The sequence below is a fragment of the Syngnathus scovelli genome, chromosome 1 (assembly GCF_024217435.2).
Source record: "Syngnathus scovelli strain Florida chromosome 1, RoL_Ssco_1.2, whole genome shotgun sequence".
Classification (NCBI taxonomy): domain Eukaryota; kingdom Metazoa; phylum Chordata; class Actinopteri; order Syngnathiformes; family Syngnathidae; genus Syngnathus; species Syngnathus scovelli.
Window position 1 is genome coordinate 10,012,034 of NC_090847.1, and position 27,314 is coordinate 10,039,347.

Here is a 27,314-nt window from a genome sequence, read left to right on the forward strand (position 1 = left end):
TAAATAACAGTGTATCTAATTTGTCTCAAGTTGGATATCATCAAAATATGAGCCCTGGCCCAATTCAATGATTTGTTTGTTAACACTAACACAGTGGTTAGTATGCTGCTCTTCCAAGCTGGGGGGCCGGGTTCAAACTATTGATTGGTTGTTCTTTGTTCCAGCAATGGCAGGTATGGCACACTCAAGTTTACAATTGACCTGCCCTGACTTTAATGAAAATGATTAATGATGCAAGGATTGGCCGTAAAAAGTCCACTTCATCCATAAAGCTGTTAATGCCACTTTACGTCCAATTCTACCAGTGCAAAGTCAAGCAAAGTACCAAAAGAAAGAAACCTTCACCTATGCGCACAGTGAGCCCGGACTGTCCCGCATGAAAATAGATCTGTCAATGTTCCAATTGTCTACACACTTTAAACTGCTGTGTTAAAAGAAAATTACCGACCTAGGAAGTTGGGTCAATTATAAGTTGGCTCAGTCTAACTTTTAACCCAAACTGGGTTATTTTCAACCCAGCATTATTAAAATTGTAGTGATGTATGAGGTAGATGCTCTCCATAACCACTATCTGTATTTTGTCGTGCCAAATTTTAAGGATGAACAGAGCAAGACAAAGGCAAACTAAACATTTGAAATGTTCTTTTCTCTGCAAGTGTTTCGAAGTAACAAGCTTATGGATGTTTGGCACCTCTTCTAGTCGCTCTATTATTCGCGTATTGATTCCAAACGGAAGCCTCACCTGATTTGGTGTGCGGTAGGAAGGAAACCTGCTGCTACGTCGCAACAGGGAGACGGCTGTCCCATTTTGTTCCTCATCACAAACCGTTAGCAGAGAACATGTGTGTGTCTTTGTTTCTCCAAATGCTGAGGGAGATGAATTAAAAGGAGCGGATCACATCTGTCAAGCACATGGCAGACGCAAAACCTGCTCCTTTCTCCATAGTAGGCACTACATAGACGATAATGGAGAGGCACGCTACCCGCTTTCGACCTCAGTCATTCTCACTCTGGTTTATTCAAGGCAATTCAATAAAGAATGTATTGCTGTAAGAACCGACATATCGATTAAATGGACCTCTGAAAGCATCTCAAAGAACTTTGGCCATTATCATCGTTTCAGTATTATTGCTGGGAATGCTGTAAGTAAGTTTGGTAAGCAAGTTGATGTCTTATGGATTTTCATAACGCGCTTGATACTTTTCGTCGCTGAAACATTTTATGTGTGTAGCACTACATTGTCACCTGCTGTTTGTGGGTGTTACAATATGTAAGTACAACTGCAGTTTGAAATTCTACTTACGAGCTAATACATTCCTTAAACGCCACTGAGGGCCACACAGGAAAATGGAAGGAAGAAGGTGTCTACTTCAGCTTGTGTTCATCAAATATGTATACTAAAATCAACTCCATATGCGGTTGGGGAAAAGCAAAACTAAATCATAGATTTGTTAGTGTTAATGAAGCAAAAGGTTTTTAGTGTTAGTGAGATCTAAAGTTTCCTCAACATATGTAAATTATGTACATGAATGTATTTACAATTTAAATTATTTGTGACATTTTCATATAGTTGTTGGTCCTAGGATCACAACATTTGAGAACCACCGCTCTATAGGTTGTAGTTTAACGTAATATATATGATTTTCTCCTCACCTAATCTGTCTTGCATTCACACATTTTTTCAATTGCTTTCACAATCCAAGTGTTGCAAGAAACATCTCCAAAGTTTTCATTTCAATCAACAGCCCAGTACACACATTTTATAAATGACAGTCGGCTGCAACTTTTACTTATCACTCACTCTCACACTTTTGATAGGCGCTTATTGTATGTATGTATATGTATATGTATGTATATGTATGTATGTATGTATGTATGTATGTACGTACGTACGTACGTATTTATTTATTTATTTATTTATTTATTTATTTATTTATTTATTTATTTATTTATGCTACAGTGTAGGTTGCTTTGTTTACAGTTTGCTTCTTTCATTGCTTTGCTTCCTGTATGTGCTGTTACTGTATGCGGTGCCAAGGCCTTTGGTGAATGTTTGTTGTTGCATATGCGCTTACAGTGGTCTTTCCTGCTACCGTGTAGGCTTGCCTGTATGTGTTTGTGTGTCTGGAGGCCTGTGGTGAGCAGTCTGGCCCAGCACCATTGCACGGTCCCCCCTACTTTGCGGCACATATGGAGCTGCCTTTGTGTCAACGGAGCTCTACGGGGTTCCTTATAATTAACAAGATAACAGACGAATGGAATGAGGAGCTCACACTGGATTTGATTATTCGCTACCTCGTCTTTCTCTGTTTCTTCTTCACACGCACTCAACTGAAGCAGTCTGACAGGCTTTTTTTAATTATTTGTTCCTCCTCCACAGTTTACCTCATCATGAATAGGCATGGTCTGTGTTTGTGTGTGTGCATGTTCACTCACCACCTTAATATAGTAGGTAGACTGGTACAATTCAAAAAGATCTAAAATAACATTTAGATTTGAAAAAAATAAATTGTAGTTTTTATTGACACTGTCCTTATTTTAAGGTGTTTTATCATATGACCCAACAATATATTTGTTATTGTGGTCTTGTCTTTGTCCTAATATTAAAAGTAGAATTTACATAAATGAAAACAGAGCATGTTTATTGTCTATAGTTTATTAAATATTGTATTTCAATGAAAACTGAGTATTGTTATTAATATTAATTAATATTTTACCAAGAAACCAAACCTGACCGTTGCTGTATATAATTTAAATTCCAGCCGTGTTTATCAAAGGCTTTCTGAAATTAGATGAATGAACATTCATCTAAATTAAGTCCAAAATGGATTGTGTTAAAATTCACAACCGCATCACATAAAGATGGCCCAAGCTTTGTGTTTTTTTTTTTTTTTCGTTTTTTTTTTTTTAAAGAATGGAAACATTTTCTTTCTATTACAAATTTGTTTTGGCTTCCTATGCCGACAATACTAAACAGAGTATGTCTGGAAACTCAATGAAAGCTAACTCTTTATGGAGCATTTTTAATGATAATTTATGGACAAGGTGACAGATAATAATTCACAAGCTATCAGCCCCTAAAATTGAGGAAAAAAGATAGACAGCAGCAAGTTACCTCATGGTCTTTATGACTGCACTTGTTGTTTTCCATAGTCGCATGTATATTGGCTTCATTACAAACATATTTGCAATTCACATAAGTTGTGCTATTCCTGTCGATATTAAACCCACTGCACTTGTCGAAATTACATCAGGTTCTGTGTATGAATTCAAAGCTTGGTATGAGTAATTATCATTCATTAGCGCTATATATTATCCACAGCATAAATTATTTTCAACTATGGAAGAAGACTAAATGCGCAGCCTGTTATCATTTAATTAATTTGTAATTCTCAGTCAATTACAAATCAATTTCACACAAATACTTTATTTTTTCCTCTAAATAGCAATTGAATCTGCTTCTAGTGATATTATCTCAGGTCTCATTATCAAGGCTCTAATTGGAGCGTCACCAGAAGCATTTGCAATAATGACTCCCTCCCAGTGACAACGTCCCGAGTCTTGTTTTATTGCCTTTTACACTGCTCAGTCCCCCAAGGGAAGAACAGAGACGTCATCATTAGTGGCCTAAGACTCCAGTGCAGTTGTACCTGGAATGGCTGCTAAAAAGGCTTAGGAGATGGTGTTTGTTTTTCAGCCTGAAAAAGAGAAGAAAGAGAAGACCCTTCTTTGTCATTAAAAAATACATATGAAATATTATTTTGATTATTATATTGCATATATGATCAAATATGATCAAAAGTTGAAACTTGATTTGGCTCACAGATGTCGAGGACTGATGAGTATAACAATAATTTGAGGGAGATTTCTTAAAGATATGGAGCCATGGATGAAAAGGTTGACATAGGATTGGGGTTAATCAGCTAATTGCCAGTCCAGAAAAAAGTCATCAACTATTCTTTTGTTTGTCATACAACGTTCATAACTACCTGCTGAACTTATGTCGCAACATGCTGTCTACTGCGCTGCTTCTCAACTGTTGTCCTTTTGGAGCTACATAACACTAGTGACATGAATAGACGTTGCGTAAACATTAAGAACAATTAAGAAAATATACTGTTTAAAAAAAACACCTTTAAAACATATTTGTATAATATTTTAACTACAAATGCTTAGTCTCCATGTTCAGAGTGCCTTTCAGAGCACCTCAATAACAAACTGATGATGAACAACACAACAACTACAAATACACACAACTATACAGTGTACTCTTATCAGTAACACTTATTTTGTGTATGTCTGTACCGTTGTACCCTGAGGAGCCCCTGCATTTTTCTTTTCTATTTTTTTTAACTATATGTCCGCCACTTACCCAAAAATAGCTCTGCAACCCACTTATGGGTTGTGAATATTTTTCAACACCCTGGATAAGAACCCAAAACTGGCAAACATTTCTATTGACTTTAGGTCCAGACTTTGACTGGGCTGTTCCCGAAAGTATCAGAAGAGCCATTTTGTCATCAAATAAGAGTAGAAACTCATAAACCCCCCTGAGAAAATTCACCTTAAATGAATCACCTGGCAGGGTGGCTCGGTGAGCACTGGTTAGCATAACCACCTCACAGTTAGGAGGGTGCGGGTTCGATTCCACGTCCGGCCTTCCCTGTGTGGAGTTTGCATGTTCTCACCGGGCCTGCATGGGTTTTCTCCGGGCACTCCGGTTTCCTCCCACGTCCCAAAAACATGCTTGGTAGGCCGATTGTCCCTAGGTGTGAGTGCGAATGGTTGTTCGTCTCTGTGTGCCCTGCGATTGGCTGGCAACCAGTTCAGGGTGTCCCCTGCCTACTGCCCGATGACTGCTGGGATAGGCTCCAGCACGCTCACGACCCCTGTGGGGACAAGCGGTACGAATGGATGGATGGGTGGGTGGATGGATGGATGGATGGATGGATGGATGGATGGATGGATGGATGGATGGATGGATGGATGGATGGATGGATGGATGGATGGATGGATGGATGGACGGATGGACGGATGGATGGATGGATGGATGGATGGATGGATGGATTAAATCCATTTGTCACAACTTAATGGTTGTTTATGACAACATCATAAAGGTCTAAAATGTAGGAGCTTATTGAAGCAGGTAAGTTGATTTAGTGCACGGGACGCATCTTCGTCTTTGAGACGAGATTGACCGAAATTGAAATTTTTATTATGACTCTATGTTCTCCTAGTCCAAAATGTGTTTGTTTTGTGTGTGCAGAACCTGATAAAAAATCTGCCGGAGCAGAACGAGCTGTCATCATTAGCGGAACTTAAGGCTGAATATGAAGAGCTGGTGGAGTCGGAGCAGTTTGGCATTGTGGTGAGTGTAATCCTTTGATGGCCTGAAAACATAAAACAATGCTCACAATCAAACACATCTTTTTTATTTTAACAAACCAGCACCTGTAGAGATGTGCGTAGCGTCTCAAAGATGCTAAAAATGGGGTGTCTGTACACTCTTAAGTACAGTAGATGATCTCCAGTTGAGGCACCTTTGTTGTATACCTTTCCACCATGATAGAGTCACATTAAGCTCTTTCATAAAGAAGTTGGACCCAGGGGCACATGCATGGTGCTCTTTAATTTCCTCTTCCTAACTCAATGAAAGTTGTTGGCCTCTGTCTTTTAGCAAAGTCTAATGAAGCGGTGGGGGTGGCAGCATTCCCAAATGATCTCGCCTGTCTGGTGATCATATACCACAACGCTGATGAAGAACCTTCTTACTTCTAAGCTATTTAGTTCTCAAGGGAAATAAGACACGTTAAAGCTTATCGTATAGGAATCAGTTAAACTGATGGAGACGTGTGTGTGTGTGTGTGTTTGACAAACATCTCATCCAGGCTCAGCCGCGGCTCTAATGAAACAGCTTCTTCTAGATGGGTAAAGTTGTCTTGAACTTTCTTTTGTTGTCCTAGTAAGTGTGGAAAATGTGAAGAACTTTTTGGATACAATTTACTTTATAGAGCCTGTGAAGTGAAATTTGAAATGGATTTGTTTGATAATTGCTGAAAACCTCTGCAAAGATTGAGAATGACCGTATGCAGTAATAATTTGTGGTGATTCATGGGTAGTTGCAAATTATTTTTCACCACGTCAGAGTTGCCTCTCAATAGGGCTCTGGCGTCTGCAGTCAGTTCAGTGACTATAGCCCAGGTTTCAAAGCAAACATGGTGGAATGGCATTCAGCTGTTATGCTGCTGGCTAATGGAATGTTGCCAACAGAAATGAAGTATTCTGTCGTCTTTTGCTTGTATTTTATAACATTGTCATGGTATGTCAATTTTAGTAATTTAATGAGCTTCTTTTGTTCTCCTACCTTTGCCTTTGAAAGCTATTCTGTTTGTAAATGCTTTTAGGTGTGGTGTGAAGCACATTGATTTGCTTTATGTATTATAGGTGCTGTAGAGTAAAGGTGCTTTGTTGTAGGCTGTGAGTGTCTGCATGCAACATTAAAGGTTTTATTTGGAAAAACAGAGTGCATCCGTGTGCACACAACAGAAAGAAGGTGGAAGCAGGATTTTTTTTTTGTCTTTCAAGTTGGTGTTGGCTTGTTGGTGTGGCCTGTTGCACCGTGGGAAAACCACCTGATGAACTGACCATTTTTTACTGCTAAAATATGGACAATAACTGCTTTGGGGTGTACCCCGCCTACTGCCCAGTGACTGCTGGGATAGGTTCCAGTGTGCCGGCGAACCTCGTGAGGATAAGTGTTTCAGAAAATGAATGGATGGACAGTTGTGTGGAGGCAAAATTAAGACATTAGAGCAAACTCCAATTTTTTCCAGATTGTAGTGGAGGTACTTTATTGACAGTTGACAGTTGTAGTGTAGAGTGTGGTTTCACTGCATTCATTGGACACTCTGTTTGAGAGCGGCGAGAAAGGCTTGTTTATTCATCAGTTTGATGGCTGGTTTTATTCTGTACAGTGACCAAAGAAATAAAGCACATCTTGGGACAGCCAATTTACAAATTTATAGTCAGTAAGTGAGCTCTGTATTATTGACATCTAACTGTCATTTTGTATTGATGTACGTATGTATATCTGATGTGCATCCTCAGATGAGTTCAGTCAAGCTCCTGCGGCCACGTCTCAATGGCATCCTTTTCAAGTTAACCTTCGAGGAGCAAGTGAACAACATTCGCCCCGACATAATGAACGTGACGTTTGCCTGCGAGGAGGTAAAGAAGAGCGAAGGCTTCAGGAAGCTGCTGGAGTTGGTGCTGCTGGTCGGCAACTACATGAACGCCGGCTCCAGGAATGCCCAAACATTTGGTTTCAACATCAACTTCCTCTGCAAGGTAAAACTTAAGCTTTTATTTTCTTCAGTTATGTTTTTTGTTGTTGGATATTCTAAAGTTATTTTGTCTTTCTGATTAGACAATACAAACCCTATTTAATGCCTTTTTGCCAACTTTTTTGTGAATTTCTGCATTTTCTTACCTTTATTTCAATCTTCATGGATTTCTTTATTTTTTGCAAATTGTTGTCATTACTTAGTATTTTTATTTTCCCTTATTTTATATTTTTAGTGTTTTTCGTGCCGCAGTTTCCGGACTTATTTTAGTCTGACATCTATCAAGAGTGACCATTTTCACGTTCTTCAAACATTTTATACCACCTTTATGGAAAGTATTAATACTTATAAAATATATCATATTAGACTGTGTCTGTGCCCTACTAAGTCTCACATTGCAGTCAGAGTCAAGTTTTTCCTCCTGTGCTGTGCTGTTGGAGTTCTTTAATTAAAAGTATGCAAAGAGGGACTTTCCCGCTGCGTACCGAGGCAGGGAAAATCACGACACAGTAAAAATCCTGCTTGAAGTCACCCTGGATCTGACCAAATTCCATTTTTAGGCTCTCATTTCATCTGAGCTAAAATTACTTATCAGGAAGCACTGTCAAGTCAAAGTCCCCATCATCCCCAGAAAAGGGGCTGGTCAAATTAGCCAGCAGTTGCCCTGCGCAAGCACAATTAATTGTTAGCGAGATTAGTATATAATGTGAGATAATATTTTAACAATTGTCATTGTTGGCGATATGCACACCTTGGAAAACCCACAAAAGTTGCAAAAAGGTAATTTTTCACATTGAGCAAGCAGTGCAGGTGTCCCCCAAATCAGTGTAGTGCCTGGTAAAAAGCCTCGGGGGGCTGATTGGCCAATTATTGATGAACAAGAGAAGAAGAAAAAAAGCCTTCTTTCTCACTTGAGTCAATCAGATGAATTGACCCCTAGGTGGCAGTTCTGGGATACCTAATGGGCTCATCAGGGAGGAGAAAGTTGATGATGGGAATGAGCCACACACACAAACACTCACGTACGCTTACACACCCCTCTCCCAGGGACGCACAGATCTCAGGAGTGAGCCTTATCACATTGATCATGTTCAACTCCAACGCGCAACACACCAGTGGGGACTGCGATGGAATGGAATTTAATATTGCTGCAATACAGTGTTTAAAAGAGAAGTGAATTATTGTTATTATCATAATGCGCTTAAACAATGTCAGATTTCCATGGTTAGAAAAGAGATCTGTAAGCCAGCTACGTAAATAAGAATGCTAATGATTAACAGAACTGAGCCTGCGTGCAGCACTAATGCAACATATTGGCTGAATAGATGAAAACATCTGCTCGATTACTCAAAAACATCCCTGGCGTACTGAGGGAATAACAAGCAACATTAAATAACAATTTGCCAGCGCTGCTTAATAATTAAAGATGTGGAACAGATTTGCGTTCAATTCAAGTTGAAGCGGTCCTGTTTTAAAGTGATGTGTTTTGTTCAATATTTAGGCCACACTGAAAAGTAGACAGTTGAAAGGCTGGGGCGGGGTTGGGAAGTAGGCAGAATTTTCATTTAAGTACATTTTATAGTTGACCAGTGTTGTTTTTCAAACTGCAATGTTACAAGAAAAAAGTGATTATTGTACAGAAGTGATGGATGCCTTGACTATGTAATTTACTTAGATTTATAGATGACTTTAAAAACAATGAAATCTGCCTACAAAGATCTGTACATACAGTAAGTAAAAATCAAACGTATAAAAATAAACACAGTTAAAAGAAATTAATAACAAAAGCAGCAAATGGAATAAAACCCTAAAACAAACTTGAGTCTCATTCTGAGTCAAAAGACAGAATAAATGTGTTTTAAGGCGACTTTCAAATACACTGGGCTTAGACATTAAAATGACAATTTTACAAGAATTAAGATGTATAATCTATGGTAATTATGTGATTATGACTAGTATTAGTGATATTACAATAAGAAATATCCTTTTACATAAATATCTTAATTTTGCAAGAAAAAATGTCTACATTTTGTAATAACGATATTTTTTGAGAATGTATTAATTAAAAGTGTGTTTTACCAGTGTTGCATTTGTTTTTACTGACAGCTATTATAATGCATGCATGTCGCTGCTCAAAATATTTTTTCGCTCCCACAGCAATGATGCATATTTTTTCCATACCCACAAAATGAGCAGACTTGTTTAAGAATCGGAATTCAACACACTATTCAGGTTGAACCATTATGAAGGCCATTCAGCGTAAAAATGGCATGTATAAAAGACTGATTTTACAGAGAGTTTTATGGAGGTAAGATTCAACATATATTGTCCTTGAATGAAATGCACAAAACGGAGTGGATCTCCACCATCATCAGTTTTATTTCACCCCATTATGCATACAGTACAGCCATCACCCTTCATGCAGAGTGTACTTGAACTCTAATCACCATAAACACATAGACGTAATAAAATATATTGATGCTGCTGTTTTTGTTAGCAATCACATTCAAATGGACTCTCTAGTTAAGGTGTTTAATGAACAATATCCACTATGAACTGATTACACTTATCAGCATTTTTCCTCCGTTTAACAGAGGCATTTATTTGTTCTATCATTTACTTTTACTTTCTTATTCTACTAGTGTGGCAATGGGGAAACGCACTGACATTTATTCATTATACACATGAAAATTAGTTTACGATGAGAAAAACATGTTAAGTGTGATAATGGCATCTGAAAACATCAGCTGAAAAAAATGACGCGTCTCAGCACTCGGCTGAGAACCTCTGAGGAAGGTGAGAGAGCATGCCAAAACTAGTATTATAAATGAAAATGTTATCAGTGTCTGAAAAAAAGGAAAAGAAAAACTGTCGATATGTGATAATGGCATGTTGAAGTATGACACTAAACACGTTAAAATTCAAAGCCTGTAAATTGAGCAAACGATTGATTCTCACTTGATGAAAACTGTGTCTGTGTGTGAGGGTGCTTTGCTGATAACATGGAATTGTTGTGCGTGTGTGGGTTATACTTGTTGTTGTGCACATGGCCAGGTGCACATGTGTGGGCAAATCCAACTCTGGCTGTCTGCAGTCTGTATACTTTCGGTACAAGTACAAAGTGCTGTGTGGCGCTAATTAGCTTCCCCCAGCATGCCATTGGAGCAGCTTGGCAATCACAGCGGGGGATGATTTCGGCATAACTTTTTTTCTGTGCGTGGAAATACAGACTCGCATGTGAAGACAGAGTTTCCGCTGACACAATTGTGTGCTCAGCACAATACTTCAAAAATGGTGCAAGGTTTACATTTTCCCAGCATATTTATTTCCTTGCATATTTACCGTATTTTCTGGACTATAAATTACAGTTATTTTCATAGATTGGCCCGGGATAAGACTTATACTCTGGAGCGACCTATGTGTGAAATTATTAACACATTATTATATCATTCACATGCTATTTTCACACTAAACCGCAAGAGGGCTTTCTGTGTTGATATTTGTGTTGATGAGTCTGACGTAAGTGACTTACAAGAGGAAGCGCCACATCTTCTACCTCCGGAGTTAGCAGAATTGTTTAAAAGTGACACAGAGGATGAAGATTTCACTGGATTTAGTGATTTGGAGTGACACGGATGGTTTGGTAAACTTGTTAGCACGTTATTTACGCTATAGTTATCTGAATAACTTTTTACATGTTATATTAACATACCAGGGAAGTTCTCTGTTTGTTTGTGTCATGTAACGTTAGCCTACTGTACAATTATTCAACCTGTTGTTGTCTCTATTCTATTTTTATTTTAAATTGCCTTTCAAGATGACATGTCTATTCTTGGTGATGCATTTTATCAAATACATTTCCCCGTAAAATGCGACTCTTACTCCAGTGCGACTTATGTCTTTTCCTTCTTTATTATGCATTTTATGGCTGGTGCAACTTGTACTCCGGAGCGACTTTTAGTCCGTAAAACACGGTACTTAATTTCCTGTGACCTGTTTTATGGTGTGTATTTGTAAAACTTAAAATATCCTCACTATGCAACCATGTGAATCCTCCCAACCGAGCAGCAAAAAAATTCAACTTTTATATAACATTCAGGTAAATTTCAGATAATTTGTCATCATATTTTATTCATTTACCTATAAGAGGTTTTTGGCAGCAGACCTTCAACTTGTTTCAGTCCTGTGAATTAACATCATGTTGCAGAAATGTTTTTGATTCTTCGAAGCCATTTTAATGTTTCAAAATGCGAGAAAAAACAACCACAGACATAAATGAACCTAATCAATGTGCGCTTAGCCTTTCAGTAACTAAGCTCCTTAAACCTCTGTGTGCGCTCAGATTGATGTAAACATTGGTGATAATGTAATTTTCCATTTCTCCTCCTTTTTCTTTTGTAGCTTCGAGATACCAAATCAATCAGTCAAAACACAACACTTCTTCATTTTTTGGCTGAGAAATGTGACGAGACATACCCAGAGATTTTGAGGTTTCCAGAAGAACTTGAGCATGTGGAGAGTGCCAGCAAAGGTATGTCGCATTTATCTGTTTGGCCTTTATTTTTACAATCACACCATTGGTATATTGTACTGTATGGAATGACTTAGCATTATATCAGTTTTTTTTTTTTTTTTTTTATTTCGATGGAGAAGTGTGACTTACCTATGTTATTCAATGCCTTTCATTGCTGATCACAGAAAAACAAACACCCACAGCTCTAATTTGCAGCTGCGGCCAACTTGAGATCAGCCTGTGTGTGTCAGTATCGGCCGGTCTCACTTGTGCTACTTTTCTACGTTAATTAATGTATATATTTATTCATTTTTATTATGTGAAATTTAAGAAAACATTTTCATGACTTTATTTCTCGTTAATTCTGTTTGGCTTATTCACAGCTATAATATAATGGCGTTGTTTGTTTGTCTTACAACAGTCATTTAGGCTTTGAGCAAATGTGTGCATTCTCATTAAATAATTCAAACATCTTAATTACTCATTTCATCTACTTCAACTGATTACATAATTGACTCAGGCAGCTTGCTAGTGGAGGGTTGGCGGGTTAAATAGTGCTCAAGCATTGATGTCTATAGGCAACTTTTGTTTTATGAATCAGCTTTGTAAAACGTATTGAAGCAATTTAGTAAATTTTAAGACAGTTGAAAACAAATTGACTCATGCCAAAGCTATTTAGGAAATGTTCAAGGACGACACATGCAACTGACTTTGGCAACTCCATCAAAATCAATAATAATAATAATAATAATAATGTCCAACAAAATAAGCCAGTTGAAATGAAGAGTTTTTCATCTTTGGACAATTTTTGAGATTTCCAATCCTACCTCACTGGAGAAAAACTGTTTCACCTAAACTTATGATTTCTACGGGAGTGGTGGTCAATTTTACATGAAAGATTCATAGTATGTTATTGGGCTCACAATGCTCCAAGCTTGACTAGTAATCCACTCATCTATTGGGGAAACATACTAATTGCAGGGAAAATGACCCCCAAAAAAGTTAAATAATACAATTTATACAGGTTTGGCGGGCCGGATTAAACGGCCCCGTGGGCCGGATGTGGCCCGCGGGCCGTAGTTTGCCCATGTCTGTTCTACAGTCTCAAATGATTCAATGTGTAAATGAACTAATCTGTTTGGTCCAATCTGAATAGCCAATGATGATGAAGACATATTGTGTCCATACTATTACATTGACTCTCTCGTCCTCGTTGTGGGTTATTGAGCTCATAATCCTGTGACGTTAACCATAGGAGTCAATATTTTCATACCGCGACCCCGCCTCGATATGAGCAGGTCAATCTCGCAAAGTGTCATTGGCCAATTTGCCTCGTTACCGGGACTCCGGAGATGAATATGTGGAGCCCGACAATGCAGATGCAAAGACTGTGTGCTGAATGCCACGGTGACACTCTGTCTTGACAATTCAGGAAAAAGGGAAAATATGACACAAATGTTCTCATAAATCTATTTAGTATAAGACATAGCCAAGGGCAAAGTACTTTAGTGCCTTGGAGAGAGAGAAAATGGAGAATATGCAGGGTGGGTTGGCTTTAGGATATTAATACTGCTGTGAATATATCTATTATCCACATTTGTTTCAAACCACTGCAGCATAATAAAGCAGCACCCATTTTCCATTCAAACTCATCGATGTACTTGGCTTTGTATTACTTAGACAAAATGCCTTTCTGGATGAGCAGGAAAGCAGAAGAGATCATTTGTCTTTCTGTTTCAATGAACTTGCGAGGGATCCTCGGGTTGAGATGATGATCCTCTTGTGCTGAAGCAGAAAGGCTATCGAACAGAAGACAGCTTGCAGAAGGCTTAATTTGGGCTAAAATAGCACTGCGAGTGAGCCCACAGTAGTTTTGAACATATTCATTGAAGAAAAAGAAACATTAAAGAGGAACTTTAAAAATAGCATGCTGCACTCGTTATGTTTAATGGATTAATATTTTTTGTTATTGTTTAGGAACATAATTACATTGATAAAATAACTTACATGAATGAAACTCATCAATCAAAATAGATGACTTAGATTTGGTTAACATAAGATCACACATTGTGCACCCAGCTTCACATTTGGATGAATTTAACAAAATGCATATATGCAAAGTCATCATACTGTAATGGACATGTTTATGGTCACATGAGCAATTTTTTTTTTGGATGACTACTGCCATTATCTAACCATGACGTCCAGTCAGTTATGTAATATGTGCCGTCGTGTTGTGTGACGTCAGAACTTGAGCGTTGACTTATATGCTGTATTTCTGTCTATTGCAGAACCACACACACACCCCCACACACACACATGCCACACACACACACACACGCACACACACACACACACACACACACACACACACACACACACACACACACACCCCACACACACCCCACACACCTTTCACACCCTTAATACAAGAATCACATATACAAGAATTACATTCACACACCCAAAGACTCACCTGCTCTCACATCCTTACGACTAAACGTGTGCCTATACCCTTTTGCCAGTTTGCCTATATGCCCCTATGAGCCACAGTGCCTGTTACTTTTTTGCCAATAATTCAGTAAAGCAATCAAAACTGAACCACGTCTTCCCGCCTGTGTTCTGACCGACACCCGGGGGCGAAAAGAGCACAACCATCCGAGCCAACCCCCTATACCTGGGGTCGGGAACCTTTTTGGCAGACAGAGCCATAAATGCCCATGTTTTAAAAATAATTTCCCATGAGAGCCATACCATTTAAAATACAAGTGATAGGTTAAATATGATTAAATGCATGTATTTTAATTAAGACCAACAATTTTTCGAGTGTACTGATGTATTATTTTTAATAATGTTTTTAACGTCACCAAAACAGCCATGTCTGGCTCGTGAGCCATAGGTTCCCGACCCCTGCCCTATACAGTCCTCAGGCTCCCCAACAGAAACAGTTGGTTTATTTACATTTCAAAAACCAGAAGCTATTCATTTACAAATGTGATTGCACTTTAGTTTACATATTTAAATGTTCAGATATTAAGATGTGATAGACAGTTTTTGCCTGATTTGAATGAGCCAAAATAACATGCTTTTTCTCTCGAATATATTGTTATAGTCATTTGTTTCAGATGTACTGTAATTATTTTCCGTATAAAAATTAAATTTGGTGTTCAAAAAGTCTTTTTTCAAACTTGAGTCTTGAAAAAGAGGGGGTCGTCTTATAATCAGGGTCGGCTTATATTCGGGCCAATACGGTAATATCAGTATTTATAGATGTATTCTCCTTTTTCTTGATCTTATAATATTTACAATGTACATAAAAACCTATGGGTTTGACAATGAAAATGAAGTTTAAATCCTCACATCATCATAAACTTCCCAAAATTTCTGTCACTCGGGCTTCAAGTCTATTCAACCATTCGTCATCATAGCCTCACAGCCATGGCTGGAAATGGAAACAATTTCCTCACTGGCCGTCTGAGGGATACTCGTCCCTGGACCCTGGAAGTAGTAATAGAGAAGGATCGGGGAGGTCAACAGTGGAAAAGGACAGTCTGTCATGAGGAATATTAGGAAACCGACCTGTCGAGCTTCCACCAGCTCTGGATGAGCGATGACTTCGAGAATGTTCTTTCTTTCATTTTTTTTTTTCTGTCTCGATTCACGGTGAGACCAAAACAATTGTGTTTTTATTTTTTTTAACAATTCGTACACACTCTACATGTGTGGTTAATTATTTAAAAATGAGACTTAAGAGTAAACAGGTCACTGGGCTCAAAATTGTTGTATCCACTAGGGAGCTCATATACTGTCCTCAAACTCATTTGCAGTTGATCTTTAACTTTGTGATCTTTTACACAGTCTCCCACCAATTAACCTGACCTGGATGAATGAGAATATCATATACACAAACATTCTTCCTCCAAAAAGTCCCAATAAATTGACAACATACGAGTAAGAATCATGGTACCTCATCAATCCACCCAGGCACCATGTTATGTCGCGACATGTAGTGCATTCCCACCTATTCAAACCCGCTGTTGCCAACTGCAGTCCAACGCTGTCCTACATTGGGGACATGGTCACAAAAGATAAGTGGTGGCTCTCTCCCCTCCCTCCTGGACATTTACAACACCTGCCTAGCTTGAAAAGCAACCTGCTGCAGAGTGATCCCTCTTCCCATTCCTCAAATAGCAGCCTGAGTCCCCCGCCATATGGGAGGAGATAGCCGGATCTGATCAACTGTAGCAAGGTAGAGATCCATCAACCTTGGACCAACAGCCTGTTGGGAGACCCCGCTCGTTGGAATTCAGAAAAAGACTGGTCCACAAACTATTATTGTCTCTGTATATGTAGCCAACAACTTTACTTAAAAAAAATAAATAAAGCTTTCTGCCGTTTTACACTAAGTTGAAACTTTATACTTTCATCTTAGGAAACTTTCATCTCACAGTTGTCAATGTAATACTGGTAATGAATTAATTTGTCTCACAACTAATTTGGTGTGGCAACTAATGTACTTTTTTTTTAGTTTCCTTGTATTTGAACTTTGGGTTTGTGACATATAAGGTCTGGTTTTCTTGTGGTTTATGTTTGCTACTTTGTGTCTTTGTTTTTGGACTTCAATTTGAGTGATTCCATATACCTTGTTTTCCTTATTACTTTGTTTTTGGAAAATATTTTATTTCCCTCTCTCGTTGTAGTTCATATACTCAGGTTGCGTTTGTGTTCACAATGAGAAAACTGAGCACTTCAGCTGATTCAGACCAGGAAAGGGGAGTCTTGGTGTAAAAGCAACCTTATTGTAGTAAGAGGGTTTCTTTTATTCATTTTAAACAAAATTAGATCCGTACTCATTATTACTTAGCACAGGATGGTCTCTTACTGTACCAGTCCCCTGTCCAATGTTCTGGTGCCACACTGAATCTAATCATTTCGGTAATGTTTACAACAGTGCTTTTGGCGTTTATTCCCAAAGGAGTTGAGGGTGCTAAATACCATAGGTGCACCATTTATGGATTATTTGACTTTGATTATATGCATCATCTGTGTTCTACCTAGGATTTTTGTATTGGTGGGAAAGGAAAGGGTAAAAGGCCTTAGTATGGGAAGGAGCAAGTGATGATTAACCTACAATTTGCCTGTGGATTTAAGAATGTCATGTAAGGTTTAACATTGTTACCTTCCAATGTGGAAAGTGCATTGCTTTGCTTGTTGCTTGTTCTATTGAAGTGAAGGTGCAATTTATTTTACAATGCATTCATCATAGTTAGGCAAAACAGATAGCATACAGATTTAAATCAACAATATTTAAACACAGTACTCATTGGCATAACAGTTTGCCAGTTACTATTGATAATTTCCTAGAGAAACTTCTTACAGCTTGTCAGTCAGGACATTCTGATAACACAGATAATTATAGGAATTGTTGTACAAATGAGCAGGGAATTGAGTTTTCTCCGGGGAGATCCCTGCTTCCTCCAGATAAGGCTCTGTTCAAGCCTTACAAAAATGGCTCCACACATTTTAATATTGACTGACTCCCACCTATTTTTGTTTTGTTTGTTTTTATTTGATGCTTGTGTGATGGCTTAGGTCAGACAGTAGATTTTTGTTATTGTAATTGCTAGTTAATCTGTGATTTTTGAAAGGTCCCCTCAGTGGACCAGTTTATTTTCAAATTTACCATAAGTGGAGGTGTCATGTTTTTATTTCATAAGCCAAGAATGACTGGTCTGGCTTTTTTGTGCTAATTAAAAATCCACAGAAAGGAAAAATTCTGAGGGAGAAAAACATAAACATAAGTTTAAGATGGTGTTCATAATACTCCAATATGCTTAAATTAGTCAGTGGTGCAAACATCATTCATTTTCAGCCTGGACACAGAAGAGTGCAAGAGTGTGTTTTGTTTTCAGGACAAATTAGCATTAGTTAGCCAAAAAAACAGCTTCTGAAAAGCAGCACCATTTTGTTTGCTTGGTAAAGTTGTCAACACTGTTTTTGAAGGGTTCATATTTGTGCTCAAATTTCCACATTCAGATCAAAGTTTTATTTGCACATTAGTCCGTTTGCAGTTTGCAGTCACATATGTTTACCGGTGAAGTGCTAAGTCCTGCCGCCTTTAGTTCAGCCTCTACTTGTCATTGTAACAAAAGCTGTGTCACCATTAGACCTACAGTATGTGGGTTGGAATAAGAGTAGACCCCCTGCTTATAACAAAACAAGAAAAAATGTGTGCTAACTGGTATAATTATTGTTCCTCATGTTGTTTGACAAATGAATGTCAGAGTCAGGTATTGAGACGATTTGGAACTGTTTTAAATTGTTTTATTTTCTAATTTAAAAATGTTGATAGATTCCATGATGCCTTTTCAAGCAAAAGCACAGTGAAAAATGTTACTCTTTTGTGCCAATCGTACTTTTCCGAAGCTCTCAGCACACAAATTCTTACTAACCCCATTCCTCCGCTCACTCACAGCTTCTATTGACCACTCTTTGAGGGAAACCGTGTCTGCGGCTTAAATGCTGTCGTAAACTGGGCAGCTCTCACTGACCCCCACGTATCAATGCCGTGGGAATTGATTTTGGATACTAAATTGGGTCATTTTTTATCATGGGCTGTCATCAATATATAATTTAAAGTCATTCCCTCAAGCCAGTGCCTCATATGCCCCCCCTTTTGGGAGTTGACTGCCCGTTCCCTTTGGAGGCAATGCATGCCATTACGTCAACCATCTCTAATGATATATAGGCACTCACTTGCTGCATTGCAACATTGACCACAATTGTAACATTTTTAGGGTCTGCTAAGACCACACATATCTATGAGCCTAAGGCAGAACACAGTTCAACATGCCTGCATTGTTGTAGAGACCAAATTGTGGTTGAAAGTGAATCAGTATTTTATTTTTTAATGTCTTTATCTTCTATCATCTTTAGTGTCTTGTTTGCTTTCAGCTTGGGCAATTACTTTACTCCTCAGGGCTCACCAGTACGATCATTTGCACAATCAATATTCAATTGATTTTGCTAAAAAAATAAATAACATAAATGAGCAGTGAACATTTTGGAACATTTTTCATGTTGTTGATGAATTTAAACTGGGGAAAAAAAGTCATATTGTCATCATAGATTCTGTTTTAGTCCTCACAAATAGTGAGTCTGAAAGTTGTATGGCTTGACAATAAAACATTCATTAGAATTAAATGGTAAATGAAAAAAAAATATGTGTCCGACAATTTTAGTTCCTACATTACTTAGTACTTACATTCTACAAATAATCAGCTTCTTGGTTGAAGCAACAACCATTGTTTTGGCATTGTATGACAACCCATACATTAAAAACATCTTCATATGTGACAGGTTATTCGAGTGGCTCTAGTGACAAATCTTAAATTCTCTTTCTCCGAATACAAGCACAGAATATTTTGAAATAAAAACAGCCCACCTAAAGCCCACACATTCTTTTTCAGTTAACAGCGATACTGTGGTGTCTTGGTAAAGCTATTTTTTCTCAGTTTCGCCTCAGCATCGCATGGCAGCTGAGACCGTCACTTTCACGGAAAGGTCTGTTTTTAGTCAAGGAACTGAAGCAGAGGTAAGGAGGAATAGAATTGATTGTTGCAGGCATCCATGAGATAAAGCCCCTGATGCTGTCTGCTGCGTTCATCATCAGGTGGCCTTTTCTGTGTGTGCAATTCTGCGATGTTGATTTGTTAAGTCATAATAGTGCAAGCAACCATTCTCAGGCAGGGCTGCCAATACAATTGCAAGCAGTGGGTATTATGTTTCATGTCAAGCCCATTACTGTTTGCAACCTTTGCTGCACACTTGGAGCACCTTCATCTTTACTTTTAAAGAGTTCTGTTCAATGTGTTGAGTTTATGTGTTACACCTAACCTTACACTGTGCAATTAGAAGAGACGGCAGAGCCTGAAGTCATATGACTTGACTCTAGTCAGACTCGAGTTGCCATTTTTAGGACTTGCGAAAATACTTTGACTTAGTTTTCAAGAGACATAACTTCAACTGACTTTTTTCATTCATTTCAACCTGGCAACACAATTAGTATCACTTGTTGGTATGACACGGCTATCTCAACAGCAGCACCACTAGGAGCTGTGCCTAAGATTGAATTGAAATTAATGTACCATCTTGTCGATGGCATCAGCAAAAATAGCAAAACAAAATGCATGGTTTGCACCTCACCGAATGAAGACAGAATAACCGCAATGTCTAACTTCATTTGGCACCACAAAACCCACAAAGACAGGTCCACATTTAATAACAAGGGGAATCTAATTACTAACAGTCAGTTGTGAGGAGAAAAAAAGTTGTTGAGACATTTTTTGAATCACGATTATCATTGTGATGAAAGCTGGTAAAAAGATTTGGTGAAACGAGAGTGTATCCTCAACCAAGAGTTGGAATTCCATACCCTCAAGAAGAATTGTAGCTAGTGGAAATGCAGGAGAACGGTCTCCACATCCACTTAACTAATTTCTGATAACAATTATGCCTTGAGATATATGTTGCCAAAATATTAACGCTACTTTGAAGGTAGAGATTGTTTTTTTTTTTTTACATTGGAGAATAATAATAGGCCTATGATGCCAGAGACAGCCAAGCCTCGAGCTGTTGAATCTTACAATAGGCCTTTTGGCTGCAAGCAAAAAGCACCCCTTTCTAAATACTGCCTAAATTAAAGCAAAGGATAAGGCTCCTTTGGGCTACATGATTACTGCACCTCCTTGCATTTTTTTGTTTTTCCGTGTTCTCTCTCCAATCTTCTGGCCTGTAGAACCTGAACAAATGATCTCATTGTTTGAATTGCCTTCTTTGTGTCCAAACAGTTTAATTAGCCTCCATTTGTGATTTTAGTTTTACCCTTCTTAACTCAACAATCGCTTTGTCTCATCACTACTTGACTGAGCTCTTGACTGTGTGTGTGTGTGTGTGTGTGTGTGTGTGTGTGTGTGTGTGTGTGTGTGTGTGTGTGTGTGTGCGTGTGCGTGTGCGTGTGTGTGTGTGCGTGTGCGTGCGTGCGTGTGTGTGTGAGTGCGCGTGTGTGTGCTTTTACCTCTGTGAAGCGATATGAATTTTTTAGGCACTCATATGTAGGTCGAGACCTAACAACAAGCAGAAGTAGAACAGGTACTGACTCAGCTCAACAAACGTGTTACCGTATTTTCCGCACTATTGGTCGCACTTACAAACTTAAAATTTACTCAAAAAACAGTGCACTTTATAATGCAGAGCGCCTTATATATGGATCAATTGATTAATTTGTTGATCCATACTGTTTGTGCATAGCGCTCTGCCAAAATGTTTCAGTACGTTGTAGTACGACCAGTAAATTACAAGGTTGCATCGCTTCCCAGCGTTACGGCAACCTATAGGCTAGAATCCATCCCATTGCTTGATTGACATACAGGTAAGCCTATCACAGTGAACCGGCCCCCCTCACCGCAGCACATAACGCGAGCCCGTCACAAAGCTAAGAAGCTAATCAACGCATTACGTATCACCGCACGCACTCGCTTCTTTCTTTTAAACTAAATAAAGTTTATGACCAGCAAAAATGAGTGGGGTTGGTGGACCAAGTAAGATGCCAAACCGAGTCACTTTAATCCCATCGCTTGATTAACATATGTGTAAGTCCATCGCGAGACAAGCACAGTGAATCGCCCGTCATCAAAGCTAATCAACGCATTACGCATCAACGCACACACTCGCTTTTTTTATGATCACAAAAAAATGAGTGGGGTTGGTGGACCAAGTAAGAAGCCAGACCATATCACTTTCATACAAAAAGAGAGTAGGAATTTACCTCATTGACTGGGTTGACATTCCCTTTAGCACAGCACCATCTAGTAGATGCATACCGCAACCCTAGTCAACCTCAGTTTGATCCAGTCGTACGACTTTATGCGCCTTTTAATCCTGTGTGCCCTGTATATATGAAATATTTTCTAAAATAAAATATCAATGAAGGTCCGCCTTATAATTCAGTGCACCTTATAGTGCAGACAATACTGTACTTATTTTTACAACCAGACGTTTAGTCTCACTCCATAATGACTGGACTACATAAAATGTTGTGGCACCTCAATTACTTCAAAAAACAATTCATCACCAATCTGTTTCACACAATCACTCAATCCTTAGCGGTCCTAATGATTCCAGGGCGGTTTTGTATTTGTTATAACAAAAGAGATTCAGAGCTGCCCAACATGTGTAAAAATAATGAGTCGTAATTCCATCCTCATTAAAACTAAGACCAACTTGTTGGCAGGTGGAACATGAATATGTGAGTGGCAATTACACTGCCCCCCCCCCCCCCCCTCCAAAGAAATAGATTTTGGCTAGCACACATAACTTGCAATGATTTGCTGGTATCTGAAGGTGAATATGATACACTGTATTTACACCCACTGTTGAGTGGTCGCTAAGGCTGTACTGTAAGTCATCTGTCAGCGTGACACTGATAGCCCCGTCACTTTGCCTCATTGAATGCAGCAGGGGATAGATGATGGCATAACATACCTTTGCAACATTTAGATTGAAGACTCACCTTCGACTAAATAATTCAAAATGAATTCTGGCTTCTGCTGCCAAATGCCTTGTATTCCATTTTGCCTCTTCCACTCAGTGAGCCCATTGCATTGAACTGACCCCCCTCCCCCATGCACCACTTCTGAACCAATCTAATTCATTTCATCAGCACAAACGAAAGAAGCAGTGCGACGGACCAACTGAAAGATGTCTCTTCATCAGTTCTGCTGCTGTACATAAAGCTTATCAAAGAGCAATGGGATTTTTGCATTCTGGGAATGCATCATTTCCATCTAAGTCATGACAATAATCATAAATGGCCATCATGGGAGTGGGTATGATTTTCTGGGTTAACAGAGATTGATTTTGAAAATGCTTTGACGGATGGTGTGAATCAAAGACAGTGATGGTGGGATGACAGTACTCACTGTTGAACTACTGGAGTGTGGGGTTGCGAGATCGTATGGTGGGAGCTTGAGGTGTAGGATGGTCTCTCAGCACAAGAATGTTGACTTAAGTATACTATAACCTTAGTTGTGTATTAACTCAAGATGTAGAAAAACTGGCTGACTTATATAGTACTGATGTGGCGTCAAGGAAACAAGCTTCTTTAAGTGCACAATATATTGTTTGCTGCTATACCCCAAAACAACCAGAAGAGATTGTATGGAATTATAATCGCCGCATATAATTTTTGTATCTTTGTCTACCTTTACTTATTGCGATGGCAAGGAATGTATTGGCAAATGTGTTTGATTTAGCTGAACTCAACCTTTTCACCTCTCGTGACGGATAAACAAAGAAATTATAAGAGAATAATGCGGAGAGGAAGGTGTGTCTAAAGGTTCTGTTTGCTGTGCTCCTGCAGTCAAGCAGCAGCAATGTCTCTCATAGAGGGAGCTCTTGTGCCATGAATGGATCAGAGTGAGGGGCAAGTGAAGGGGAAAGCAGACAAACAAGACAACACTCACGTGGGAGATGTGCGTACTGAGCAAAATGTGCTGATTATGAGTTTATAAAAAATAAGGACGACAAAACCATAGAATCAAAGCACCTATAGAATGCTTTAATTTCGGTAACCTTGACATTGTCTTCGTTAAATACATCACTTTATCGCTGAGATTCCTTAGATGTCGCTTGAATCAAACTAAGAGAATTGCTTGACCTCCACTACGGCAAATCCAGCCTTATTTGGAAATTGACCAAACATTGTGCAAATGCTCGACATGGATCATTCAAGTTCATGCTGTCTTCGTGTATAAAATTCACATGCATGCACATTGCACTCAAATTTGACTACATCTGTGGGCTTGTGTTGAGTCTTGAGTATTGAGCACAGTCAGATTCACCACTAACTGCCGTAGCATCATCATTACCGTCATATATTTCACTGTAATGTTTATTCTCCAGTCAAGTAAATACATGATATATGGGCGTCAGACACTGGAAGATGGCAAACACCCATCAAGGAAGCCCCTGTTGTCTTTACACTGCAGCCTTAAAATGCCTCAAAAGGGGATTATTCTTCCTATCATATAGATTGATTACTGCAAATGCACTCTTCATTGAGAGACACAATTGTTGTGAATTAACCACAACCTGTTTTGGGTTTGTTGATAGAGTGAATCTGAATCGACTTGCATGTTTTGCGCGAGGTTTTACACCAAGTTTGATAAGACTGTAAAATTGCAGTCTAATAACAATTGAATATATTTTACCTATCTGCAACATGGCAAAACATTATTAATATACTGAAATATAAAATACATGTGTACCAGAAATCCCTTTTCCAAATTCTCACCAGTTTCCTTCATTGTTCTTCATTCTAAAAAATGAAATACATATACTAGCTATCCCCGGTTTATTGTCTTCACCTTGTGGTCTTTCGTCTTTTAGTCATTTCCTACATTGTCTTATCAAACATTATCATAATTTTTTATATAATTCATGTCATTGTCACCATGTATTGTCTTTGTCCACACCATTCAAATCCAAGTTGTCTTCATGAGAAACTCCATTCTTGTTTCATTGAGCCACCTGAGCAGGAATTGAAGATGATGTGGGAGTCAGACAGTAGGAGAGCCGAGCAGAGAGAAAAGGATAAACACAAGTCATTTTGCTCCCCTTTCAGCTAGAATCAAAGATGCTCCGTTTGCACGTGTAAAATTGATACTGTTGCCGTGACAAGGCAGCAAGGCAGCTCTATTGTTCCCTCTGATTACTTGGTATCATGTAACGTTCAAAACAGCAGACGTGAAGGTGGCAAATGAGGAGGTTTAAAGAACAATGCCAACAAAAGACGATCGAGGCAACCTCCGAGTGCATACTTAGCATTAAAAACGATTTGGTTGTCATCACAAAGAGCACATTTTACCATAGCAGGTCTAATTGTAAATAGTAAAATGCTAAAATACTCAACATTGTCACACACAATTAGGGAATAATACAACCACACAATGCTAGAACATAGACAGTGTCTCACGGGTTGGTTTTAACCTGGACACCAGCCACACAATGGTAAATAATCATAATTTGTCACTTGTCATTGTACTAATTGCATTGGAAATCCTTTTTACTTCTGCTCCAGTTCCTGTTTTAATTTGCATTTACCTTAATCCTTTATGTAAGAAGAAAACGTTCAAATAATGAGTATACCCCTCCCCACAGTGAAAACATACGGCTCTAATGGCATATGGTAAGGTGCATTTATAACATAACATAACATAACATAACAGGAGCATTTTAAATACATAAACAAATGAACAGATGCAAAAACATTAGGTATACAAATATTATACATAAATAAATATAATAATACATAATTACCCAAAAAATAAATGTACAAAAAATAATTGTAAAATAATTTTAATTTGTTTTTCTTTATCAAAACAATTCTTTCAAATTTACATGAAAAAGGATGACCTCCATGTTTCATCAAGTAATTCAGTTTTGACATGAGTATTGTCTTGGGCAGACTGTAGTAAGTTGTTTTAAAAAATACTGCTTGGATTAAAAAAAAAAAAAAAAAAAAAAAAATATGAGCAAAAATATCACTGTCCCTAAAAAAATTTAAAAAGAAAATATACACCTCAGAGCTTTACAATGAAGGTCATGTCTGTGAGACATTATTGGTTTTGGCAGCCACCGCAGCTCCAAGCCAGCGCCCGATCTCTGGAGGAACTACAAATGGAGTCAATTACAATATATTTGGATGTATGGGAAAGTTTAGACATTGACCTGGGGGTGATGATGACTATTCCCTGGGAAGTCTTTGCCCTCTACACACAAGAAACCCACAACTTCATTGGCTGCTACATTACTTGTTCATGCACTTTGTAGAACATTCCACCTTGTAAGGACACATTTGTGAAGACCAAAAATGTGATTGCCACAATAAAGAACTGGTTGAGTGCAGGATTAAAATGATCCAATTAGCCCCTGACATTAAAGAAAAAAAAGGTTAAACTACTACACTGTACTACATGGCCGAGTGCCTTAGAGCTGTTTTATTAGCAACTTATAGTGATGGCCCACTGTACACAATACAAAGGCTCTCACCTTTATAGAAAAGCATGAATGTGAAAACTATTTATGTGGATGAAAAACACTCAGCCTCTAACATCCATAAATAGCAGGGTCAGTTTAAGTAAAAGTCAAGTAAAGGTAGGGTGTTTGCTGCACATTGTAACATCTAAGGAGACGAAGAACATACATTTGAAGCAATTGTTTTGATAAAGATAAACAAATGTAAATCATTTTACAATAATTTTTTATACATGCATTTTTGGGTACTTGCATCTGTTCAAGTCATATAACTTGGCTTGAATTGTGGCGCAAATACACTCGTGTGAACACTATATCATTCAATTGGGTGTACTCCTTTTTCCTGATGTAAAAAAAATATGTTTTCTTTGCTCCCATTGGGGTGACTGTCCCACAGTGTAGAACCTACAGATTAAAAAAGTCCATGGTTCCAAATGCCATCTGTTTTACGAATGCACATGTGTGATGCTGTGTTGTGTATTTTAACTGCTGTTGCAAACAAATTGCCCCAAGAGAACAATAACGTACCCTTGAATCTTGAACTTAAAAGGGAAAGCAGCTTTTGTATGTACGCATGTGGCTCGTCTTTCAAAACCTAAGAAGCTTTTTAGAAATGTGCTCTGCGGATCAATAAAAGACATTGTCAGATCTAGCTGACAGCAGTCATTATTATAATTTTACTCATCTCCGAAATCTTCTTCTGCCTGAAAAAACAGCGTATACATACATCACCTTACTCCCCCCCCCCCCCCCCACACACACACACACACAGACAAACACACAGACTGCGTTCTTCCTCTGATCCCTTTGAAATGTGCATTCAGAAGATTCAGAAGAAGAACAGTGTAGCAATTTTTTGTCACCAGAAAATAGCTGTGATATTTTAGTGGTAATTTTAGTTATGATATCTAAAAAGGATATGCACTACATTCTGCAAGATTAAACTGGCACCAAAGGCTACACTACGGTATTTCCCACAAAAAATACCTAACCTTAAAACTTTTTATTATTTGTTATTATTATCATTATATTCCCACAAAAAATACCTGACCTTAAAACTTTATTATTATTATTATTATTATTTATCATCATGCAGTAACTTGGCCAAGTAATTGGCTCATCACTAGATTACGCACCTTGATACATACCTTTACATTAGCTGTTAAAGCAGTCTTTTGCGTCGGAGCACAAACATAAAATTGAGATGAATTTGGAGCTGGCAATGTCTGGCTTTATGTTATGATGGTATCAAAGCATGAGTCGGGTCAGAATGGGCAGGAGGGTGCGTATGTGGAATGGAATCAGCGAAAGCCAGCAGTGTGAAGATTCACACTTTATCCCTACCTGCTGTCTTGAAATAAAGA

At 38.4% G+C, this 27,314-nt stretch overlaps 1 protein-coding gene across 6 annotated transcripts in view; it reads left to right on the forward strand.

Moving 5' to 3' along the window:
- Window positions 1-27,314, forward strand: part of diaph2 (diaphanous-related formin 2) — a 334,433-nt gene that overhangs the window by 192,128 nt on the left and 114,991 nt on the right. For all 6 annotated transcript variants that reach the window (XM_049746603.2, XM_049746754.2, XM_049746826.2 and 3 more), the window contains 3 exons: window positions 5,267-5,368; window positions 7,108-7,347; window positions 11,745-11,874. In XM_049746603.2, the coding sequence (XP_049602560.1) occupies window positions 5,267-5,368; window positions 7,108-7,347; window positions 11,745-11,874 (472 nt within the window). The remainder of the gene's footprint in view (window positions 1-5,266; window positions 5,369-7,107; window positions 7,348-11,744; window positions 11,875-27,314) is intronic.